Raw genomic sequence first — 19,628 nt, 5'->3', positions numbered from 1 at the left:
CCAAGCTTCCCTCCACCCAGATTTGAAAGTATCTTGTCCTCTGATTGGTCCTCTGGTCAGGTGTTGCAGGTCACTGTTTGTTAACCCTTTACAGGTGAAAGAGACATTAACCCTTAGCTCTCTGTTTATGACATATGCATCTGTGTATTAGAGCAGCGGTTCACTGCACCTGATTTTTGGGTCCCAGAATGAAAGAATTCATGGTCTTCTTGCAGTTCAAAACCACGCAAACTTTAGAGGCCATAAAGGGTGATGTGGGTCAATATCACAGCAAAAAAATACCTAGGTTTTGCAAGGTGAGATTGAGATTGATTGGGTAGTATGTAGTTGCTGGGTGAGTGACTGACTGGGTACTGAGACAAACACTTCTAGGCAGCATATGGGGTGCAGACACGCAATACCATGCCCCAACCTTTGTTAGCCAGGAAGGCTGGAGGGGGTGCATAGCTAAGCTGTGTGTGGTTCATTTTATTTATTTTAGCATATGCAATCTGGCTAAGCCACAGCGTTCTTATCAATAATGTTCGGGGCATGAAGGCCTCCAGGAAGTTGTCATTTTGCAGTCCTCCACCGTGTTTGTGGGTTCCGACATTGACCTAGTGGACTGTGTCCACCAGCTGGAGCATGTCTGCCATCTGGAGAAATGGACGATCCAACTAGCAGATCAGATTTGTTGTGTGGGGTACAAACTGGTTACAAAACTACAGTCATGTCTGGTGCAGACAGGGCCTAAATCAGTTTCCTGGGGATCATCCCAGTAAAGTGACCGTTCTTATTAAGACCCTATCCGTGCCACAATTCATAATTGACTTTATTTGCAGTGGCTGGCTCCAAAATGTGTTTGGCTACAGACACAACATGGTTAATATCCTGTTAGTGCTAGGGCTGTCAAACGATTAAACAGTTTAATCGCGCGATTAAACAGTAATAGAATACCATTTATTTAAATATTTGTGGATGTTTGCTACATTTTCAAATATATTGATTTCAATTACAGCACAGAATACAAAGTGTACAGTACTCACTTATATTTATTTTTTATTACAAACATTTGTACTGTAAAAAAATAGTATTTTTCAATTCATGTAATATAAGTAATATAGTGCAATCTCTTTATCACGAAAGTTGAACTTACAAATATTGAATTATGTACCAAAAAAATGGCATCCTAAAACACAACATTGTAAACCTTTAGAGTCTACAAGTACAGTCTGTCTGTCTTCTTGTTCAGCCAATTGCTAAGATAAACCAGTTTGTTTACGTTTGCAGGAGATAATGCTGCCCACTTCTTGTTTACAATGTCACCTGGAAGTGAAAACAGGCATTCACATGGCACTGTTGTAGCCAGCATCGCAAGACACTTACATGCCAGATGCGCTAAAGCAGGGGTAGGAAACCTATGGCATGTGCGCCAAAAGCGGCATGCAATCTGATTTTTCAGTGGCACTCACGCTGCCCGGGTCTTGGCCACTGGTCCAGGGGAGAAAGCATTTTAATTTTAAATGAAGCTTCTTAAACATTTTAAAAACCATTATTTACTCTATGTACAACAATAGTTTAGTTATATATTATAGACTTATAGAAAGAGACCTTCTAAAAACATTAAAATGTGTTACTGGCATGCAAAACCTTAAATTAGAGTGAATAAATGAAGACTTGACACACCATTACTGAAAGGTTGGTGACCCCTATGCTAAAGATTCATATGTCCCTTCATGCTTCAACAACCATTCCATAGGACGTGTGTCTATGCTGATGACAAGTTCTGCTCAATAACCATCCAAAGCAGTGTGGCCCAATGCATGTTTACTTTCATAATCTAAGTCAGATGCCACCAGCAGAAGGTTGAATTTCTTTTTTGGTGGTTTGGATTCTGTAGTTTACACATTGGAGTATTATTCTTTTAAGACTTCTGAAAGCATGCTCCACACCTCATCCCTCTCAGATTTTCTCTTCGGTCGAGTGCTGTAGCTATCTTTAGAAATCTCACACTTGTACCTTTTTTTAACTGCCAATTTGACAAAATGCAAAGGTGTTCTTAAAATGAACATCATGTGCTGGGTCATCATCCAAGACTGCTACAACATGAAATATATGGCAAAATGTGGGTAAAACAGAGAAGGAGACCTGACAATTCTCCCCCAAGGAATTCAGTCTCAAATTATTTAATGCATTATTTCTTTAACAAGTGTCATCAGCATGGAAGCATGACCTCTGGAATGGTGGCTGAAGCATGAAGGGTCTTATGTAAATACCTTGCGATGCTGGCTACAAATATGCCATACAAACTCCTGTTCTGACTTTCAGATGACATTGTAAATGAGAAGCAAGCAGCATTATCTCTTATAAATGTAAACAAACTTATTTCTCTTAGCGATTGGCTGAACAAGAAGTAGGACTCAGTGGACTTGTGGGCTCTAAAATTTTACATTGTTTTGTTTTTGAGTGCAGTTATGTATCACATCTACATTTGTAAGTTGCACTTCCACAATAAAGAGATTGTACTACACTACTTGTATGAGGTGAATTGAAGAATACTATATCATTTTTACAGTGCAAATATTTGTAATAAAAACAACAGTGAGCACTGTTCTTTTTGTATTCTGTGTTTTAATTGAAATCAATATACTTGAAAATGTAGAAAACATGCAAAAATATTTTATACTTCAGTTGGTATACTATTGTGTAACAGTGCAATGATTAAAACGGCAATTAATTGTGATTAATTTTTTAATTGTGATTTTAGTTAATCACAACTAACTCATCCAATTAATATACAGCCCTGGTTATACCATGGTCAGGTAAGGGAGCTGCCCTCTTCAGAGGCCTAGCCTGGCATATGACGCTGGCTTGATGCATTGGAGACTCCTCCCCGCCCCCCACAGTAATTCATAGGTACGCAGGCTTGGTGCTCTGGAACCATTGGATGAAGTTCAAGGCTTGTCTACACTACCACTTAAGGTGATATGATTTATGTTGGTCATAGGTGTGAAAAAACCACCCCCTTGAGCAGTGCACCACCTGAGCTGTCCACACCAGCCGTAAGTCAGTGGGGGACACTCTCTTGCTTTCATAGCTTCTGCTTCTTGCTGAGGTGGAGTAATTATGCTGATGGGAGAGCGCTCTCCGGTCAGCGTAGTGCATTTTCACCAGGCTCACTAGAGCAGCGCAGTTGTGTAGACTGGCCCTCGGACAGACCCTCTTGTAGTGTGACTACCCCTCAGGGCACACACTCACTAGGACAAGCCTCCTGGGCTTCAGCTCCTCCTGGGTCTGACCTCTGAGCATTCAGCATCCCTGTTTCATGCAGTAAGCTCCCTGCGGCGAGTCCACCTGAATAGAACACCTGGGGACATGGGAGGCAAGTTTGTAGAAATTTTGGTGGTGCCCAGAACCTGCCCCCCCAACTCTGCCCCCTCAAACTCCGCCTCCACCTGCCTAAGGCTCTGGGCGGAGTTTCAGGGGGGAGGTCTGGGGTGCAGGTCCTGGGCTGGGGATTAGGGTGCAGGAGGGGTGCAGGCTTTGGGAAGGAGTTTGGGTGCTGGGTGCAGGCTCTGGGCTGGGGCACAGGGTGGGTGTGCAGGAGGGGGTGAGGGCTGCAGGCTTTGGGATGGAGTTTGGTGGCTGGGGTGGAGGTGGTACGCTGGGCATGAATCAGGCGCAGGGGAATGAGGCGTTGGGGCTGGGGCTGAGGATGAAGGGTTCATGGATGCGGGGGGTCTTCAGAGCTAGGGCAGAGGATTAGGGTACGGGCGATGAAGGGCTCTGGCTGGGGCAAGGATCGGGGTGTGGGGGATGGGGCTCTGGCTGCGGGTAGAGAATTTCGGCGTGGGGGGGGGATGGAGGGCTCTGGCTGAGAATGAGAGTTTGGGGTGTTGGAGAGGCTCAGGGCTAGGGCAGACAGAGCAGGGTAAGGCAACCTGCCTGCCATTCGCAGTTGGCAGGTGGCTAGGAACCTGGGTAGCAGCCCACCAGCTTGCCAGAAGCTGTTTCCTGACAGCAGGTTTGCGAAGCAGGCAGGGAATGGGGAGGGCGGACGCAGGAGGAGGGGTGGAAGCGAGGCCGGGAACCTGATCCAGGAGGGTGGGGTGGGGCGGTGGGGGGAAACCGTGGGGCCAGGCCGGGGCTGGGGCCAGGGCCCGATCCAGGCGGGGCCGGGGTTGCCTGGAGCAGGGCACCAGCCTGAATTATTGCTGGAGCTGGGCAGCGTGAGCCATATAACTCGCCCCTATGCTGAGAAACGCTGCATGCCCCCCCCCCCCCCCAAGGGACCTGCACCCCCGACAGTGTAAAACAGAAGGGTTTATTAGTCGTCTGAAACAAATCATAGAGCAGAATTTTGTTAGCACAGAAAGCAGGAAGTTAAAGCAAAGTCCATCTTGAGGAGACCCAGAGCCCTGGGTTCTCCCCCTGAGTCCCAAACCAGGAGACTGACCAACTTTCAGCAGCTCACTCTCAGTCACACCCAGTTGACCCTCCTCCATCCTATATGCTGTTGCCCCTGCAAACTGGTCACCTAGCCTCCACCTCTTTGTTCTCTAATTACTCTGACTGGATCTTGCAGAGGATGGGCCCCAGCTATCAGTTGCCAGGATACAGAATGTCCAACCATTGGCTGGGTCCAGGTAGCTAGATGGCACTTGTACCGTCCCTCTTGGGGTATCTGCAAAGCTCTCACATCCTTATCCCACCGTCTAGATACATATGCAACACATAGGGGAAAACTGAGGCACACACAGTATTCATACAAACACGACAATTCCCACTTTGTCACAAGTAGCCATTTGTCCTAATTACCTGTGTGTCTGTCTCAGTGACCTGTCCTGCTGATATCTCTGACACTGTTTGGAAAGGCTACAAGCTGGTCCCTGGTATCAAAAAAAATTGAAAAACCCTCATTTATGTAATCACTCTGGCCTGTCCCCTTACTTCCAGCTCTCTAGAGAACATCCCACAGTCTGTTGTCCCTTGTTCCTTTGTGTGCATGCCCTCTGTATGCTGATACAAATGTGGGTAAATAGCATCAAAGGTGTGAGGGGAGACACATTTGTAATGGCAGGAAAGCTGCTGCATGAACACAAACTGAATCCTGAAGAAGAGGTCTGTATGCTTGAAAGCTTGTCTCTCTCACCATCGGAAGTTGGTCCTCACCTACCTTGTCCCTTCTATGTAACTTCTAAGTGAAATAAGGTGACTCGTGCCTCTCTGAGTCCTAGTGCGGACTAGGAGGGAACATTTTCAAAAAGTGTCTGTGACTTAGGCCCTCACTATATTCAGTGGGTATTGGGCTCTTAAGCACCTACCAACCTCTGCACTTTATAGGGCCAAGTGCACTATAGTGCAAATTGCAGCCTTAACTCCAGCCATGTTTGTTTTAGTTTGATTTTTTTCTTACTCCAGCAGAGATGGCCTTTGAGCATTGAAGGTAAATGCAAAAGGATTTACTTCAGAATGCCATACTTCTGCTGACCCTTAGCATGTCACTACTATACAACTAGCTAATTTGGTAGCTTCAAAGGTTTTTATAGTAATGTGTGTATTTCCACCTCACTGTTCTGCATAAGTGTCCTCATTGATATATACTGGCCACTCTGCATTACTGATTACACTTTTCTCATTTTTAATTTAATATTCCACTCACCAAAAATCCAAAGTGAATTTGGTTGGGTGTACACAATGAGTGGCAACATAGCAATTTTAAAAATTCATGGCTTAACCCCATTAGAGGAAAGCTTCGGTTCCTAGTATGTTTCCACACTTATTAATTGTGTTGATGAAGTTCTTAGATCTTGTTTTACAGAATGTTTTCTTGTCTTTTTATTCCTTCTCCTCCAGTTGATGCTTTGGATCCAGATAAGTTAATACAATGTCCGTATGATCGCTATCACCAAATCCGAGCCTGTCGGTTTCCCTATCATCTTGTAAAGTGCAGGAAGGTAGGACAGGGTGTTAAGATCTCTAATGCACTTGGGAAATCATAGTTTTGTAAATGCTAATGCATGGTGAGCTCAGTATGCTTTGTTGCCTTTTGCTAGAAGGATGCATTCGCTTGCTATTAGACTGGAAGAAGCTGTCTTTATTTCATATTTATATCTGTCATCCATTTACCACTTAGTGAAAGCATCCAGTTCATATTTAGTAACACACTTCAGATCAATGCATTTACCCTGAAGAAAGATGATATGGGTTCTTCAGAATACCTAGGTTAGTGACGGGATCCTATTCTCTTCCAGCAATTCACTCATGGGACCAGCATGTTTGCTTCCCACTTGAGGCCATGGAGCAAATGCAGCCAGTGTTATATGGATGCCTTCTGGCTGGCCAAAGCAGAAATGATCTGCTGTTGCAGCTAATTCTTTACTTTGCAATCAGAGCAGTGCAACTGCTAAACAATCTTTTTTTATATTGCTAATAACTCTATTCACTTTACATCTGTTCGAAACATTTTATCTCCTCTGTCTTCTATTCTGGGCTAGAATGCTGTGTATTTAACAGGAAAAGCTGCTCCTTTCTTTTGTCCTCCATCGGTATCTTATTTTAACCTCTCCAGTGCTAATGTATATTAGTTGTACTGATATAAGCACACTTATACAGGTATAACTGCATCCACATGTCAAGATGATGTACTGTATAACTGTATTGGTTAGGAATCACACCCCTAGCCAACATAGCTATAGTAATATAAAAGCCATGCAGAGCAAGCCCGAGCAGTGTGTGTGCTTCCTCTCTGTCGTCTTGCTCTTTTCTAGGGGTAAAGGCTCTTCATTCAGTGGGGGATAGTAGTGCTCTTCTGTGTCCACACTAGTTTACCTGTACTGGGAAAGTGCTCTGAATATAGATGTGGCCTCAACTGGAACATTGAGTAACTTCCCTTCTGTTTCAGGAGAGTTAAATTAACTGCAAAGACGTAAGCTCTAGTGCAGAAGGAACTTGTTCTCTAATCTGTCGCTTACTTAATTTAAAAATAAAGTGGCTGAATTTATTTAGGGTTTCAAGGCACTTACTCACCATGTAGGCTTTTTAGGGCAGTTTCATCTGTGCATTGAACTATGCCAGTGTCGAACTGCAACAGTTTCACTGTGTTTGTTCTGGGGCTGATCTTCAATCAGATCAATTCAGGGTGGTGATTAAATGTAAAAATGAACAAACATAGCCTGTATCATAAAGGATGCATGTACTTCACTGTTTCTACACTGCATTTGTGCTCAGGACCTGAGCTAAGTTTTGGCTTTCCTTTGTTTAAATCAGGGGTCGGCAACCTATGGCACGCGTACCAAAGATGGCACATGAGCCAATTTTTAATGGCACGCTGGAGACTGTCGGGACTCCAGCATGCCATTAAAAATCCTGCTCAGCCCAGCCCGTTCTCCTCTGCTCCCCTGACGGGGGCAGGGAGCAGAAGCATAGCCGTGCACACAGGGTGGGCAAATGGCCCCACTCTCCCTGCACGGCAAGCCGCGGGGTCCACGCTCCTGGGCCGGAGCGCCAGGCCGAACACAGCAAGCTACCAGCCCCTCCCCTGGAGCCCTGCCGCTGCGCGCAGCGCTCTGGGGGTCGGGGCTGCACACTGCCATGGGGCAGCATTTGGCTCCGTGGAGAGGCAGAAATGTTTCCCCTTCTCCTGGAGCCATGCCACCCTGCGCGCTCCCGTGGGACAGCATTTGGCTCCGCGAGGAGGCAGACACGCCCCCCGCTCACCTGGAGCTCTGCTGATGAGTGCGCAGCGCTCTGAGGGGCAAGGCTGTGTGCTCCTGCGAGGCAGCGACTCTGGCTCTGCATGGAGCCTCATGGTAAGGGGCCCAGGGCTGGAGGGGTTGGATATGGGGTGGGAGCAGTCAGGGGACAGGGAGCAGGGTGGGATCCCGGGGGGTGGCTAGGGGCAGGGATCTCTGGAAGGGCCATTGAGGGAGCAGGGGGGTTGGATGGGGCATGGGAGTCCCAGAGTTTGTGAGGGGGTAGGGGGTGGATAGAGGTCAGGGCAGTCAGGGGACCAGAAGCAAAGAGGGTCCTGGGGGGGGGGTTAGGGTGTGGGGGGGGGGGTCCTATCTGGAGGGGGAGGTCAGGGGACAAGGAGCTCAGGGGGTTGTATGAGTTGGGATTCTGGGGGTCCTGTCAGGATGGCAGGGCGTGTGGGAGAGGGGTTGGGGCAGGCAGGGAGTTGCGTGGGGGGGTTGGATGGGTCGAAAGTCTGGGAGTCCTGTCAGGAGGCGGGGTCGGTTGGATGGGGCATGGGCATCCCGGGGGTCTGGCTGGGGACAGGGGTGGTGATAAGGTTGGAGCAGTTAGGGGACAGGTAGGAGTAAGGTCTTGGTCGGGGGACAAGAGGAACAGGGAGGCTTAGATAGGCCCTGAGCACCGAACGGGAGTCACATTCCCACCTGCATCCCTCACATCAAATGGGAGCTGTCCAGGTAAGTGCCCCCAAACCCAAACCTCCTGCCCCAACCCTGAGCCCCCTCCTTCGTTCTAGCTCGTGGCAAGACCCTTCACCCCCAGCCCTGTGCTCAGTGCACTCCCACCCTCACCTTAGTGCAGAGAGAGGAAGAGAATGGACCAGAACCAGGGAGAAGTTAGGTACCCACTGTATATGGGCAGGGCCGGGACCTCAGACTGACAGCGGGCTGAGCGGATCCAGCAACCGGGATCCCGGCTGGCAGGAGCCGGAGGATGGAACCCCTGAGTGACAGTGTGCTGAGCCGGTCTGGGGTCCCTGCTGCTGGCCCCGCACAGCCCGCTGCCTGTCTGGGGTTCTGACTGCCAGACCCGTCCCAGCTGGGGTCCCAGCCAGAGGCCCCACTCAGCCCACTGCCGGCCTAGGTGAACAGAACCCCAGACCAGCGGTAGGCTGAGAGGGCCGATGGCGTAACATCAACATTTTAATTTAATTTTAAATGAAGTTTCTTAAACATTTTGAAAACCTTGTTTATTTTACAATATAACACTAGTTTAGTTATATAATATATAGACTTATAGAGAGAGACCTTCTAAAAACATTAAAATGTATTACCGGCACGTGAAACCTTAAATTAGAGTGAATAAATGAAGACTCGGCACGCCGCTTCTGAAAGGTTGCCAACCCCTGGTTTAAATGTTTTCAACCTATTTCAGGATGCAGATGGCACAAACCCTTCACTAGTGACTAGAAAATACAAGGGTTAGGATGAATTCAGTGAGATAGTACTTTTTCTGTTTCTCTAGAGCCACCCTGATATTGCAGAGCAGCTAGCCACATGCCCCTTTAATGCCCGCCATCAGGTTCCCAGAGCTGAGATCAGGCATCACATATCAAGCTGTGATGACAAAAGCTGCATTGAGCAAGACATTGGTGAGAAACTATTAGACTCCTTTGGCTGTGTAAAGTCACTTCTGGAACTCTTGGGCTAACAGCGTTCTAACTTAATTTTTGCTGTTAAAGATTGTTTTAATACTCTATTATTCCATAAGCAAGCCTTTACCTGTAATGCTATGTGATACAGAAGCAGCAGGAGCCCTTGGAGACTTGAGTTTCATTCATTCTGTGTCCATGCAAATTCTCCTAAGCATCTGAGAGGCAACTGGCTTGTATAACATGTGTTATCTGCCAGGCCCTAAACTGTGTGCGTGGAAATGAGATCAAGTTGGTAATCTGGACCGCTTAGAGTGGAAAGATAGTGGCCATGAGAGAGGTGTGTCTCACTATCAGATCAGATCTGCATTGGACCAAAAATCTTCATAGCCTGTCTAGTGGCATATGTGAAATAAATTGGTCTCAGTTCAGTTCTTAATGGACAAGTGTCTAGATCAGAACAATCCTCACTTCTGTTACATCCTACTTGACTATCTTAGCAGAAGAGCCGTGACTGGGCTAGGGAGGCTGAACAACTTTCCCAATTGAAGGTGGGTTCCTCCAGTTCAGAATGGGGCAAGTTGGGGAGGGGACTATGGGGAAGCTTTCCTACCACTGCCCATGCGGTCGGCTCTGATGAGGAGTTCACTGTCCAGGTCTGTCACCCCAGCACCTAAATCACTTGGTTATGTGGGTTGTGTTCCAATGTCTCCCCCCACTGATGTCTGTGTGGCTTTCACTACACTGGAAAACGTACCTGTTCTCTGGCAAAAGTAGAGTTGTACTGAAGCTAGCAATGATGCACATGTTAATGTAGACATGGCTTAGAGCATGACAGTAGTGAAAAAACCCTCAGCAGATTTTTGTGACATGACAATAGAAACACACCTGAACCCTCTCCCAATGCGTATGTTGGAGCAACTGCGCCATTGCTGAAAAATGTGTGCAGAATTGTTTTGCATTAGAAAAGGCTTAAAACAGGGATTGGCAAATGCGGGGGCTGCAACAACCCTGCCTGCCAAACATTCAGAGTTAGTTGTAGCAAACTTTCAGAGTTAGTCAGTGTATAGCCTCTTAAGTTGTGGCCCCCAAAGGGGTCTCGTGGATTGTGTGTCCCTGTGCTACCTTCCCATCCCTGGCCTAAAGAGTTTTTTGCTCCTAAGACTTGGGGAGCACTGATCAGCTTCCAGCGTATGCTGCTGCTCTCCAAAGCCTACAGCTGTTCTGCAGCTAGGTCAAAGAATGATTAATGTCCCTAAAATAGGATTGTATTTTATCCAAAAAGATTTTCTCACTAAGCATTTTCTTTGCTTTAAGTGAGTCAGTCGAATAACTGCCACAGAGAGATGACGAACACTGTCAGCATGTGGCAGCCGTCCCCATGTGACGAAGACTGGGATAAAGGTGAGGAGGTTGATGACACAAGGTGGCTTTCAGCCCCTGCTATTCCCTTCTTTTTGGCCCCAAAGAAGTGACATGGACTAAGAGGGAGGTCCCATAGATCCTTCTGCACAGATCATGTGTTGGGACACCCAATTATACTGTCTCTGAACAAATTAAGTTCTCCTGCTTCACAGGCTCTACCACATGCCTGCCATTCTCTACAAAACATCTGTTGTTTTCCATGTAGTCTGTTGCACCATCTGTGCTTTGATGAAAATGGAAATTGATGATGATCTTTACTCTTTACGTTTCTCAATTAAATGCCTGCTTTGCTGTCACTTATGCCAAGTCTTAGCTCAGTTCTCATTCCATTTTGTAAACCTAGCAGCGTCTCTGCCATATTTCTCATTTTGTGTTGCTATGACACTTGCAGAAGTTACTCAGTACTGAGCCACAATGGTGTCTGTTTCCTTCGGCAGAGCTACAGGAGCAATCAAATTCTGTGTTCGTTTGGGGCACGTTCAATAGTGGCATAAACAACAGGTAACAAAAGGGGTATTTCTTGTGACAATGCTTTTCATAGAAGATGTGCTTTCAAACTACTTTTAACTCATGCTGCTATGTTGATGGGCAGGTGAAGTTCACTTTATTAATCCTGTTTTTGGGGTGATGTTGGGGGAGTTGCCACTGGCGTGAATCAACATTCCTATGCCTCTTGGTCCGTGTTTCCTGTCTCCTTTTAGTTGCAGATCCATATGAGAGTATCAGAACATTATTGCTACCTCTAGTTCTACTCTAGTACTGTTAGTGCTGGATTCAATCCCCACTGGTTATATATTTATTGGGGGATTATTAAGCACTAAACTGTTATGCTAAGCATGGTAGAAATGCCGATTGATGTCAGCACTTAGGCAATTTAGGCTTAAACTTCTGACACTAATCTGATCTCTCATGACCTGCTACAAGTAACTTTTAACAGCCAGGAGATTTTGCAGGCAATTATAGCCCTGAGTCAGAAATAATTTTATTTTTGAAGTGTAATCACAGTGCAGGTTTGGAAAATAAAGCATAATGTATCTGGTCATTATCTGTCTCACCCCTGAACAACCAAATCATTGTACTATGCCTTACCTGTCTAATCAAAGGTCATCAACGTTCGTCCTTCTACAGCCTGTAACAGCTACATAGAATTGAAGGACAGAAAGGAACCTCGAGAGGTCATCTAGTCTGGGCCCCTGCACCCATAGCAGGACTAAGTATTATCTAGACAAGTGCTTTTCAAACTGTGGGTTGTGGCCCAGAAGTGGGTCACGAAACAGAAGGCACTGGGTTGTGGGGGCTCTGGTCAGCACGGCTGTTAAAAGTCCTGTCAGCGGTGCTGCCCAGCTAAAGCAGGTTAGTCTCTACGTGTTCCGACATTGTGCAGCACCCTCGAAGCGGCCAGCAGGAGGCCTGTCTCCTAGGTGGCGGGAGGAGGGGGAGGCATGGGGCACCATATGCTGCGCCTGCCCCGAGCACTGGCTCTGCACTGGGAGCTGGTGGGGGGCAGTGCCTGTGGGCGACAGCCACATGGAGTCTCTTGCACGCCTTTGCCTAGGAGCCAGACCTACTGCTGGCTACTTCTGGGGCACAGCGTGGTCCGTGGTACCAGGACAGGAAGGAAGCCTTTCTCTTCACCCCTGCTGTGCCACTGACTGGGAGCCGCCCAAGGTAACCCTATGCCCCAGCCCTGAGCCCCCCAAACTCAGAGCTCTCTTGCACCCCAAACTCCTTATCCCTGGCCCCAGCCCAGAGCCTTGACCCCGCTCCTGCACCCAAACCTCTTGCCCTAGCCCAGAGCCCCCTCTCTCACCCTGAATCCGTCATTCCTGCCCCATCCCGCAGCCCTAACCCCCACACCCCAACTCTCTGCCCCAGCCCAGAGCCCCCTCCCACACCTTGAATCCCTCATCCCCCAACTTTCTTGGATCAACTATTCACCAGGAAAAAAGTTTGAAAATCACTGATCTGGGCCTTCCCTCACAGCTGTCTGTCTAACCTGCTCTTAAAAATCTCCAGTGATGGAGATTCCACAACCTTCCTAGGCAATTTAGTCCAGTGCTTAACCACCCTGACAGGAAGGTTTTCCTAATGTTCAACCTAAACCATGCTGAAATTTAAGCCCATTGTTTCTTGACCTATTCTCAGATGTTAAAGAGAACAATTTTTCTCCCTTTTCCTTGTAACAACCTTTTATCTACTTGAAAACTGTTATCACGTCCCTTCTCGGTCTTCTCTTCTCCAGACTAAACAAGCCCGTTTTTTTTTCAATCTTCCCTCATAGGTCATGTTTTCTAGACCTTGAATCATTTTTGTTGCTCTTCTCTGGACTTTTTTCAATTTGTCCACATCTTTCCTGAAATGTGGCACCCAGAATTAGACACACTAACCCTGCTCTACTCCATGCTGATTAAATGTCAACTGAAGAATTATTTCTCGGATCTTGCTTACAACACTTCTGCTAATGCATCTCAAAACGATGTTGACTCATATTTAGCTTATGTTCCACTATGGTCCCCAGATCTCGTTCTTCAGTACTCCATCCTGGGCAGTCATTTCCCATTTTATGTGTGTTCAATTGATAGTGGAGTACTCTGGATTTGTCCTTACTGAATTTCATCCTGTCATGGGTTCGCTTGGGGGTGCCACCTGGAACTGGGGTTCCACTATGACTCACCAGCCTGGGCTCTCTCTTAGCCTGTCACAGCAGTGCAGTGCTATAGACCGCTCCCATCAGCATTCACAGAGGCAAGGACACACCCAGCTGCAGTTGCATGCAGGCTTTGGACAGCCACTGCATGAACCAACAATAGAGAAGCTACAGCCAAAATAACCCCCAGCCTGGGACCCCAGAGTTGTACCATCCTGCCCCGATCAAAACATTGACCAGTATGAATTTATTACCCAGTTTGCCACTCCCTCAATGTGGAAAGGACAATGCATACTTGTGTTAACCAGGCTGAGATTTTTCCCAAGACACTTTGGTCACAGGCACACCGGTTTAGATAAAATCCATCTTCTGTAGTTAATAAACTCGTTTTTTGCTTTAAGTGATTATAAATGATAGAACACAGACCAAAGCAGATTATCTAGTAAATACAGAACTGCAAACTAAGCCTAAAATTCTAGGAAGATTGGATATGAATTAGCAAATTCTCACCCTGGCTGACAATATAAGCAGGCTTGCAGATTCTTAAGGGACAAGTTGCATTTGTTTTGCAGCTTGGGATCTCGTACCCCATTCCAAGACGTTTTCTTTCAGAGCTTCTATCTGTTGAGTTGTAGGGGAGTTAAGAACAACTGATGATGTCACACTCTGCCTTATATAGCTTTTTCATATGGCAGGAACTCTGTTTCAAGCTTGGTTTCCAGACCAGTTTTTGGAAAAATTCAGGTATCCAAAATGGAGTCCAGAGACATGTGATCTGGTCACACGCCCTTGCAGAGTCGTAGCAGCCATAACTTACAGGCTGGCCTTCCAGGAAGGCTAAGCTATTCCACAGCCCATTGTCTTTGTTGATGGGCCAGTAGCCCTCTTTGGCTTTTTTATTGTTGTATCTGAAAGGCTGGCTGTGGGTGTTTTCTAGAGTAAGCCCATTTGAAATATAGATGCCTAGTCAATATTCATAACTTCAGATACAAAAATGATGCTTAGACTTAGACTTAAGGTCAGAAGGGATCATTATGATCATCTAGTCTGACCTCCTGCACAATGCAGGCCACAGAATCTCACCCAACCACTCCTGTAACAACCCCCTAACCTATGTCTGACTTATTGAAATCCTCATATCACGGTTTAAAGACCTCAGGGTGCAGAGAAACCTCCAGCAAGTGACCCATGCCCCATGCTGCAAGGAAGGCGAAAAACCTCCAGGGCTTCTGCCAATCTGCCCTGGAGGAAAATTCCTTCCCAACCCCAAATATGGTGATCAGCTAAACCCTGAGCATGTGGGCAAGACTCACTAGCCAGCATCCAGGAAAGAATTCTCTGTAGAGTGGGGTGATTTATAACTATACCAGTAAACCCTTTCTTGTGTAGACTAAACCTGAGCTGATGCTGTCTTGGTGTGGAAAGATTACATACATACAAATAGGATAATCATATTCAGCAAATCATAGTTTTCCCAATGACTCCTTACATGACCCATCCTGTACAAAATGCTTCATAATTATGCCATGATTGTATCTTAATAATATTACTATGATGAATATGGAGTGTAGTGTCGCACATCCTATTTACTTCAGACCATTTCTCCAGTTTGTCCAGACAACTTTGAATTTTAATCCTATCCTCCAAGGCACTTTCAACCCCTTGCAGCTTGGTGTCGTCTGCAAACTTTATGAATGTGCTCTGTGCCGTTATCTAATTCACTGATGAAGATATTGAACAGAACTGGACCCAGGACTGATGCCTGTAGAACTCCACTCAATATACCCTTATAGCTTGACTGTGAACACCTACTCTCTGTGAATGATTTTCCAACCAGTTATTCACCCACCTTATAGTAGCTCAATCTAGGTTGTATTTCCCTAGTTTGTTTACGAGGAGGTCATGCAAGTCAGAATCAAAAGCCTTATTAAACTTAAGATGCACCACATCTACCACTCCCCTCCCCCATCCACAAGGCTTGTTACCCTGTCAAAGAAAGCTATTAGGTTGGTTTGACATGATTTGTTCTTGGCAAATCCATGCTGACTGTTATCGCTTTATTTTCTAGTATTCTGCAATTTGATTGCTTAATTATTTTCTCCATTACCTTCCCAGGTACTGATGTTAAGCTGACTGGTCTGTAATTCCCCAGATTGTTCTTATTCCCATTTTTCTAGATTGGCACTATATTTGCCCCTTTTCCAGTCCTCTGGAATCTCTCCTGTCTTCCATGACTTTTTAAAGATAATCACTTATGGCTCAGATATCTCCTCAGTCAGCACCTTGTGTATTTTAGGATGTATTTCATCAGGCCCTGCCGACTTGAAGACAGTCAACTTGTCTAAGTAATTAACTTTTTCTTTCCCTATTTTAGCCTCTGATCCTACCTCATTTTCACTGGCATTCACTGTTCGACATCTGCATGAAATCTGCATATAGAGACGACTAGGGCATGTGTGCTGAGATGCCATTTACAACTGAGGGCAGTGCAATATTTATAATCAAGCTTTAACTCTGATTTTTCTTGCTGTCTTTGGCTTATTTATTTCTTGTTTGGATAACTGATTCATTGGGGATTTTAGTCAAAAAGTAAATGGCATCAACGTATTCTACACTTTTATCTAGCCTTTGCGAGAAGAAGTAACTGTTCTGATTGCATGAAGGTTTGTTTAAATTAACATACTCTGTCTTCTTCAGTGTTAGAAAAATACTCAAATATTTATAGTAAAAGATACTTGGCTAGAAGAAGTACACACGTGTAGGATAATTCTTATTTGATCTCTTTCAGCCCTGGGTCCAGCGTAGTGATGGAACCAAAGAATAACCTAATGCCAGGCATGAGAGCACCCAGGTCCTTGCCATATAGCCTATTCTGGAAAAGCAGTAAGTGCAAAGGCAGGTGGTCTCCCCATTGTGTAAGCTGGGGCCTGGCCTACATGTTAACTCGAAGTGGAGCGGGATAACTTTTCTCTGTATTTGTGTTCCATGTGTCAGCTTCTCCTACATAAACTGAAATGCTTTTATTCCCACCATCAGCAAGTGGAGATGGGAGGACTGTGTTACAGAGCTCTCCTAGAAGCAGGTGCATTTCTGTGGTGGGTGGAGTATCCTCTGTGTCCAGGTTTTATTTCACTGTAGGTGGCATTGTGGCAAAGGTTGTCTGGCTCCATGTATTGCCCCCATTACTATGGCATCTGACATCTAAATGTCAGATTATTATTCACTGCTATTGGTCGAACAAAAGTTGAGGCTTGCAAACAGGTCTGAGTTTGGCACAGTGGAGCTCAACACAGTTGTAGTTCTTCAGGTATAGCTGCTACGGGAATCAGTGGAAGCTGTACACGTGTGTAGCAGCTGTAGCGTTTGGTTTTGCAAAACCTGATTGAAATCTCATAGCTAGGGTGTGTCTGTCCAAGGAATCCTACCAGTATTACTTCCAAGAGGATGTAACCTAAACTGAAAAGGCCTTTGTTATTTGAAATAAATGTTCACATAGGAAGCCACCCACATAGTGGTGTAGTAATATGTACTCCTGAGGGAATTCTGTGCTAAAAAATTAAACATTCTGCCCACAATATTTTAAAATTCTGCATATTTTATTTATCAAAATAACACAATGTAATCACATCAGTTTCAATTATTTTGGTAATTTAATTCAAAATACCTGTCAGCCAGCAAAGATTCCCCCAGGAGTAGAGTGTCAAAGAAACTCCTACAACAGCCCAGTTCCTGTTTCTCTGTTCCGCTTTTGTTGGGCACCTGTCTGAGTGTATCACACGTGTCAGCTGGACACATCTTGGGAGAAATCTCTGCTCTTCCAGTCTGACATCCACACCCCGAGTGTCCAGCTGTGGGGCATCCCCCTAGCCCAGACACCTGCACCCCCTACCACCCAGAGCATAGCTGGCGGGGGAGCAGGGGGAGCGGCCACTGCCCCTGAGCACATTTTCCTAAAGTGGCGCCTTTTCAGCCAGCACTGGACTCCAGAGCCGGGTTTTGCGTGCGGCTGCCGGCTGGCTCTCAGCTCTGCACTGCCTTCCTGCATCCCCAGCCTGGCTTGCTCCAAGGCTGCCGGCAGCAGCAGCTGATTGCCTGGCTCCCCGGGGATGAGGAGCGGGAGGCTCCTGCCTGCCCACCCGCAGCTGTCTGGCTCGCTAAGCTGAGCCACGCTTGGCTCATGCCACCCAGGCAGGGGTGGGCTCTGCCAGGAGGGGAAGGGGCGGCAGCACGGTGGGGTGGGCTGAGAAGCAGCAGACCCATTGGCCCCCGGCAGCCCCATGCAGAGCAAGGCGGCCACACGGTGGCTAAGGTGGCTCTGAAGGCCAGCTGGTGCTGACGGAGGAGGTGGAGAAGGAAAGAAAAAGGCGGGCGGGGGTGTTTCTCGTGGTCTCTCTTCAGTGGCATCTTTTCTCTGCGAGCAGCGGCAGCCCAGGGAATGACACTGCTGCAGTCGAGCCACCGCTCTGCTCCGGGGGGTGCACGGAGACGCCGGCCACCGCTGTATCTGTGCTCTGAAGTCGGTCCAGCGGAGCAGGGAGGCGAGGATGACGCTGGGCCCTCCCCCGCGGAGGGGGCTGAGGGAGTGGCAGGACCAGGAGGCAAAGGAGAGACTTTGGGTTATTGCCCCCCTTCCCATGCTTAACCCTCAACCCTCTCCCCTCTTTCTTCTTTCCCCTCTGTGAATTATCACTAATTCAAAATAGTAGTGTACAAGTTGACTGTATAATGGTAATAGCATAATCTCTTGTAACATTCTAAACAATACTACCTGATTTTTATATTAAACACTTACTATACATCATACAATAAATCCGACAGAAAAAAAAAATGGGAAAACTTTATTCTTTGTGTCTTATTTAATGTTTTTCAGTAATCTCTTGCTTCAGAATGCCTCATGCGTCACCCATACTGTTTTCATTAAGATTCAGCCTGTGGCTTGGCTGCTGACTCTTCTCTGCTTCCTGAAGAGCTGGGAGCTCAATATTAATATCAGATACTATATCCAGAACAACTCTGTAAATGGGGGGAGAGGGTGGAATTATTGACCTTGTGCATATGTAATAGTGTTTGATGTTTGTAAGACAAGGTATAATAATCACACTTGCAAATTGCAATGAACTGTAGAGAAGTTCTTACTTGGTTTGTGAGATGTTACTTATGCCTAGATGCACTCACCTTCCACACCCCCAGCCCTATGCATGCTGGCTTGAGAATATCACTGCTGTAGTCTCAACTTTTAGAGAGCTTCATATGCACCACTTCTAGTATTACGGTAAGTTAAAACAACCTACAGTACATTGGGACACTAATACTCTATTACAGTGTTTGTATTAGCACATTAAAAGCAATAACACTTAACAGACCAGTGTATCGAGGACATAACTAGCACACTTCCCCCACCAATACCTAGTAGTTGCACTGTTATCTCCCATAGCTACTTACATTGCAGCTTTTTTTGTTAAAACTAAATTGGGAAGAAAGACTACTGATTCAGAACTTGTTTAATGGTTACTTTACTGCTAAAGGGTGTAGTGGGGTATAGGCTTGGAGGGAGGAAGGTTTCTATGATGTAGGCAAGGTCAGGTGTTTTATCCAAAACCAGAATATGAATGGTGCTGTTTTTGGTGGCTGGCTGACCTTGAATTATTGTCAAAAGTCAGAGGGTGTATGTCTCTCCCTCCTCACATTTTGGCGGAGGATTCCATTGATAAGGGGATTGGCCTCAAATACCTGGTTGTAGGATTCTTCCATGGTGTAGTTTTCATCTTGGGTGGCCCGGTCCTAATTATATTAAAGCATGTACTTTAGTCTTTGTAATTATCTGTTATAACTCTGTAGCTTTTTATGAAGGCAGGAGTAAAATAAAAGTAGCTGCAATAGTTCCACAGTTAACTCAAACTGAAAATTTACATAATTTAAATCAGACTCCTAATCTTAATTTTTGCTTAATAAGTCCATAAGAGAACTCTGTTGGGAAACTGCTACAGTTTACTTGAGAGTACACTTCTCCTATACAGGTCATAAGGATCCTATCTGTCTGAATCCTGGCTGCTCTTTCTTTCTTTGATCTGCAGAGCAACTGATACTTTTCCGATATCAGTTATGGGTACAGGAGGGTTTCATTGCATCTTATCTCTTGGCCCCAGTGACTGTTCTCCCTTCTTGTTGCATAGATGGTGGGTGTGTCTCACCTTTTTTTAAAAAAAAATCATATATGCTAGGGACAGTCAT

At 46.1% G+C, this 19,628-nt stretch overlaps 1 protein-coding gene across 2 annotated transcripts in view; it reads left to right on the top strand.

Moving 5' to 3' along the window:
• Window positions 1-18,223, top strand: part of LOC116822958 (gametocyte-specific factor 1-like) — a 19,604-nt gene extending 1,381 nt beyond the window's left edge. Inside the window, exons 3-8 of one of the 2 annotated variants that reach the window (XM_032777202.2) lie at window positions 5,836-5,936; window positions 9,199-9,325; window positions 10,643-10,729; window positions 11,188-11,251; window positions 16,186-16,280; window positions 17,819-18,223. In XM_032777202.2, coding sequence (XP_032633093.1) covers window positions 5,836-5,936; window positions 9,199-9,325; window positions 10,643-10,729; window positions 11,188-11,251; window positions 16,186-16,280; window positions 17,819-18,039 — 695 coding nt within the window. In that variant the 3' untranslated portion in view covers window positions 18,040-18,223. Of the gene's footprint in view, window positions 1-4,820; window positions 5,937-9,198; window positions 9,326-10,642; window positions 10,730-11,187; window positions 11,252-16,185; window positions 16,281-17,818 lie in introns of those variants that run through there. The other variant, XM_032777201.2, reaches the window with a different exon arrangement.
• The last annotated feature ends 1,405 nt before the right edge of the window (window positions 18,224-19,628 follow it).

Source organism: Chelonoidis abingdonii, chromosome 26, assembly GCF_003597395.2.
Source record: "Chelonoidis abingdonii isolate Lonesome George chromosome 26, CheloAbing_2.0, whole genome shotgun sequence".
Taxonomy (NCBI): Eukaryota; Metazoa; Chordata; order Testudines; family Testudinidae; genus Chelonoidis; species Chelonoidis abingdonii.
Note: the sequence above shows the minus strand (reverse complement) of the source record. Positions and strands in the feature narration are given on the sequence as shown.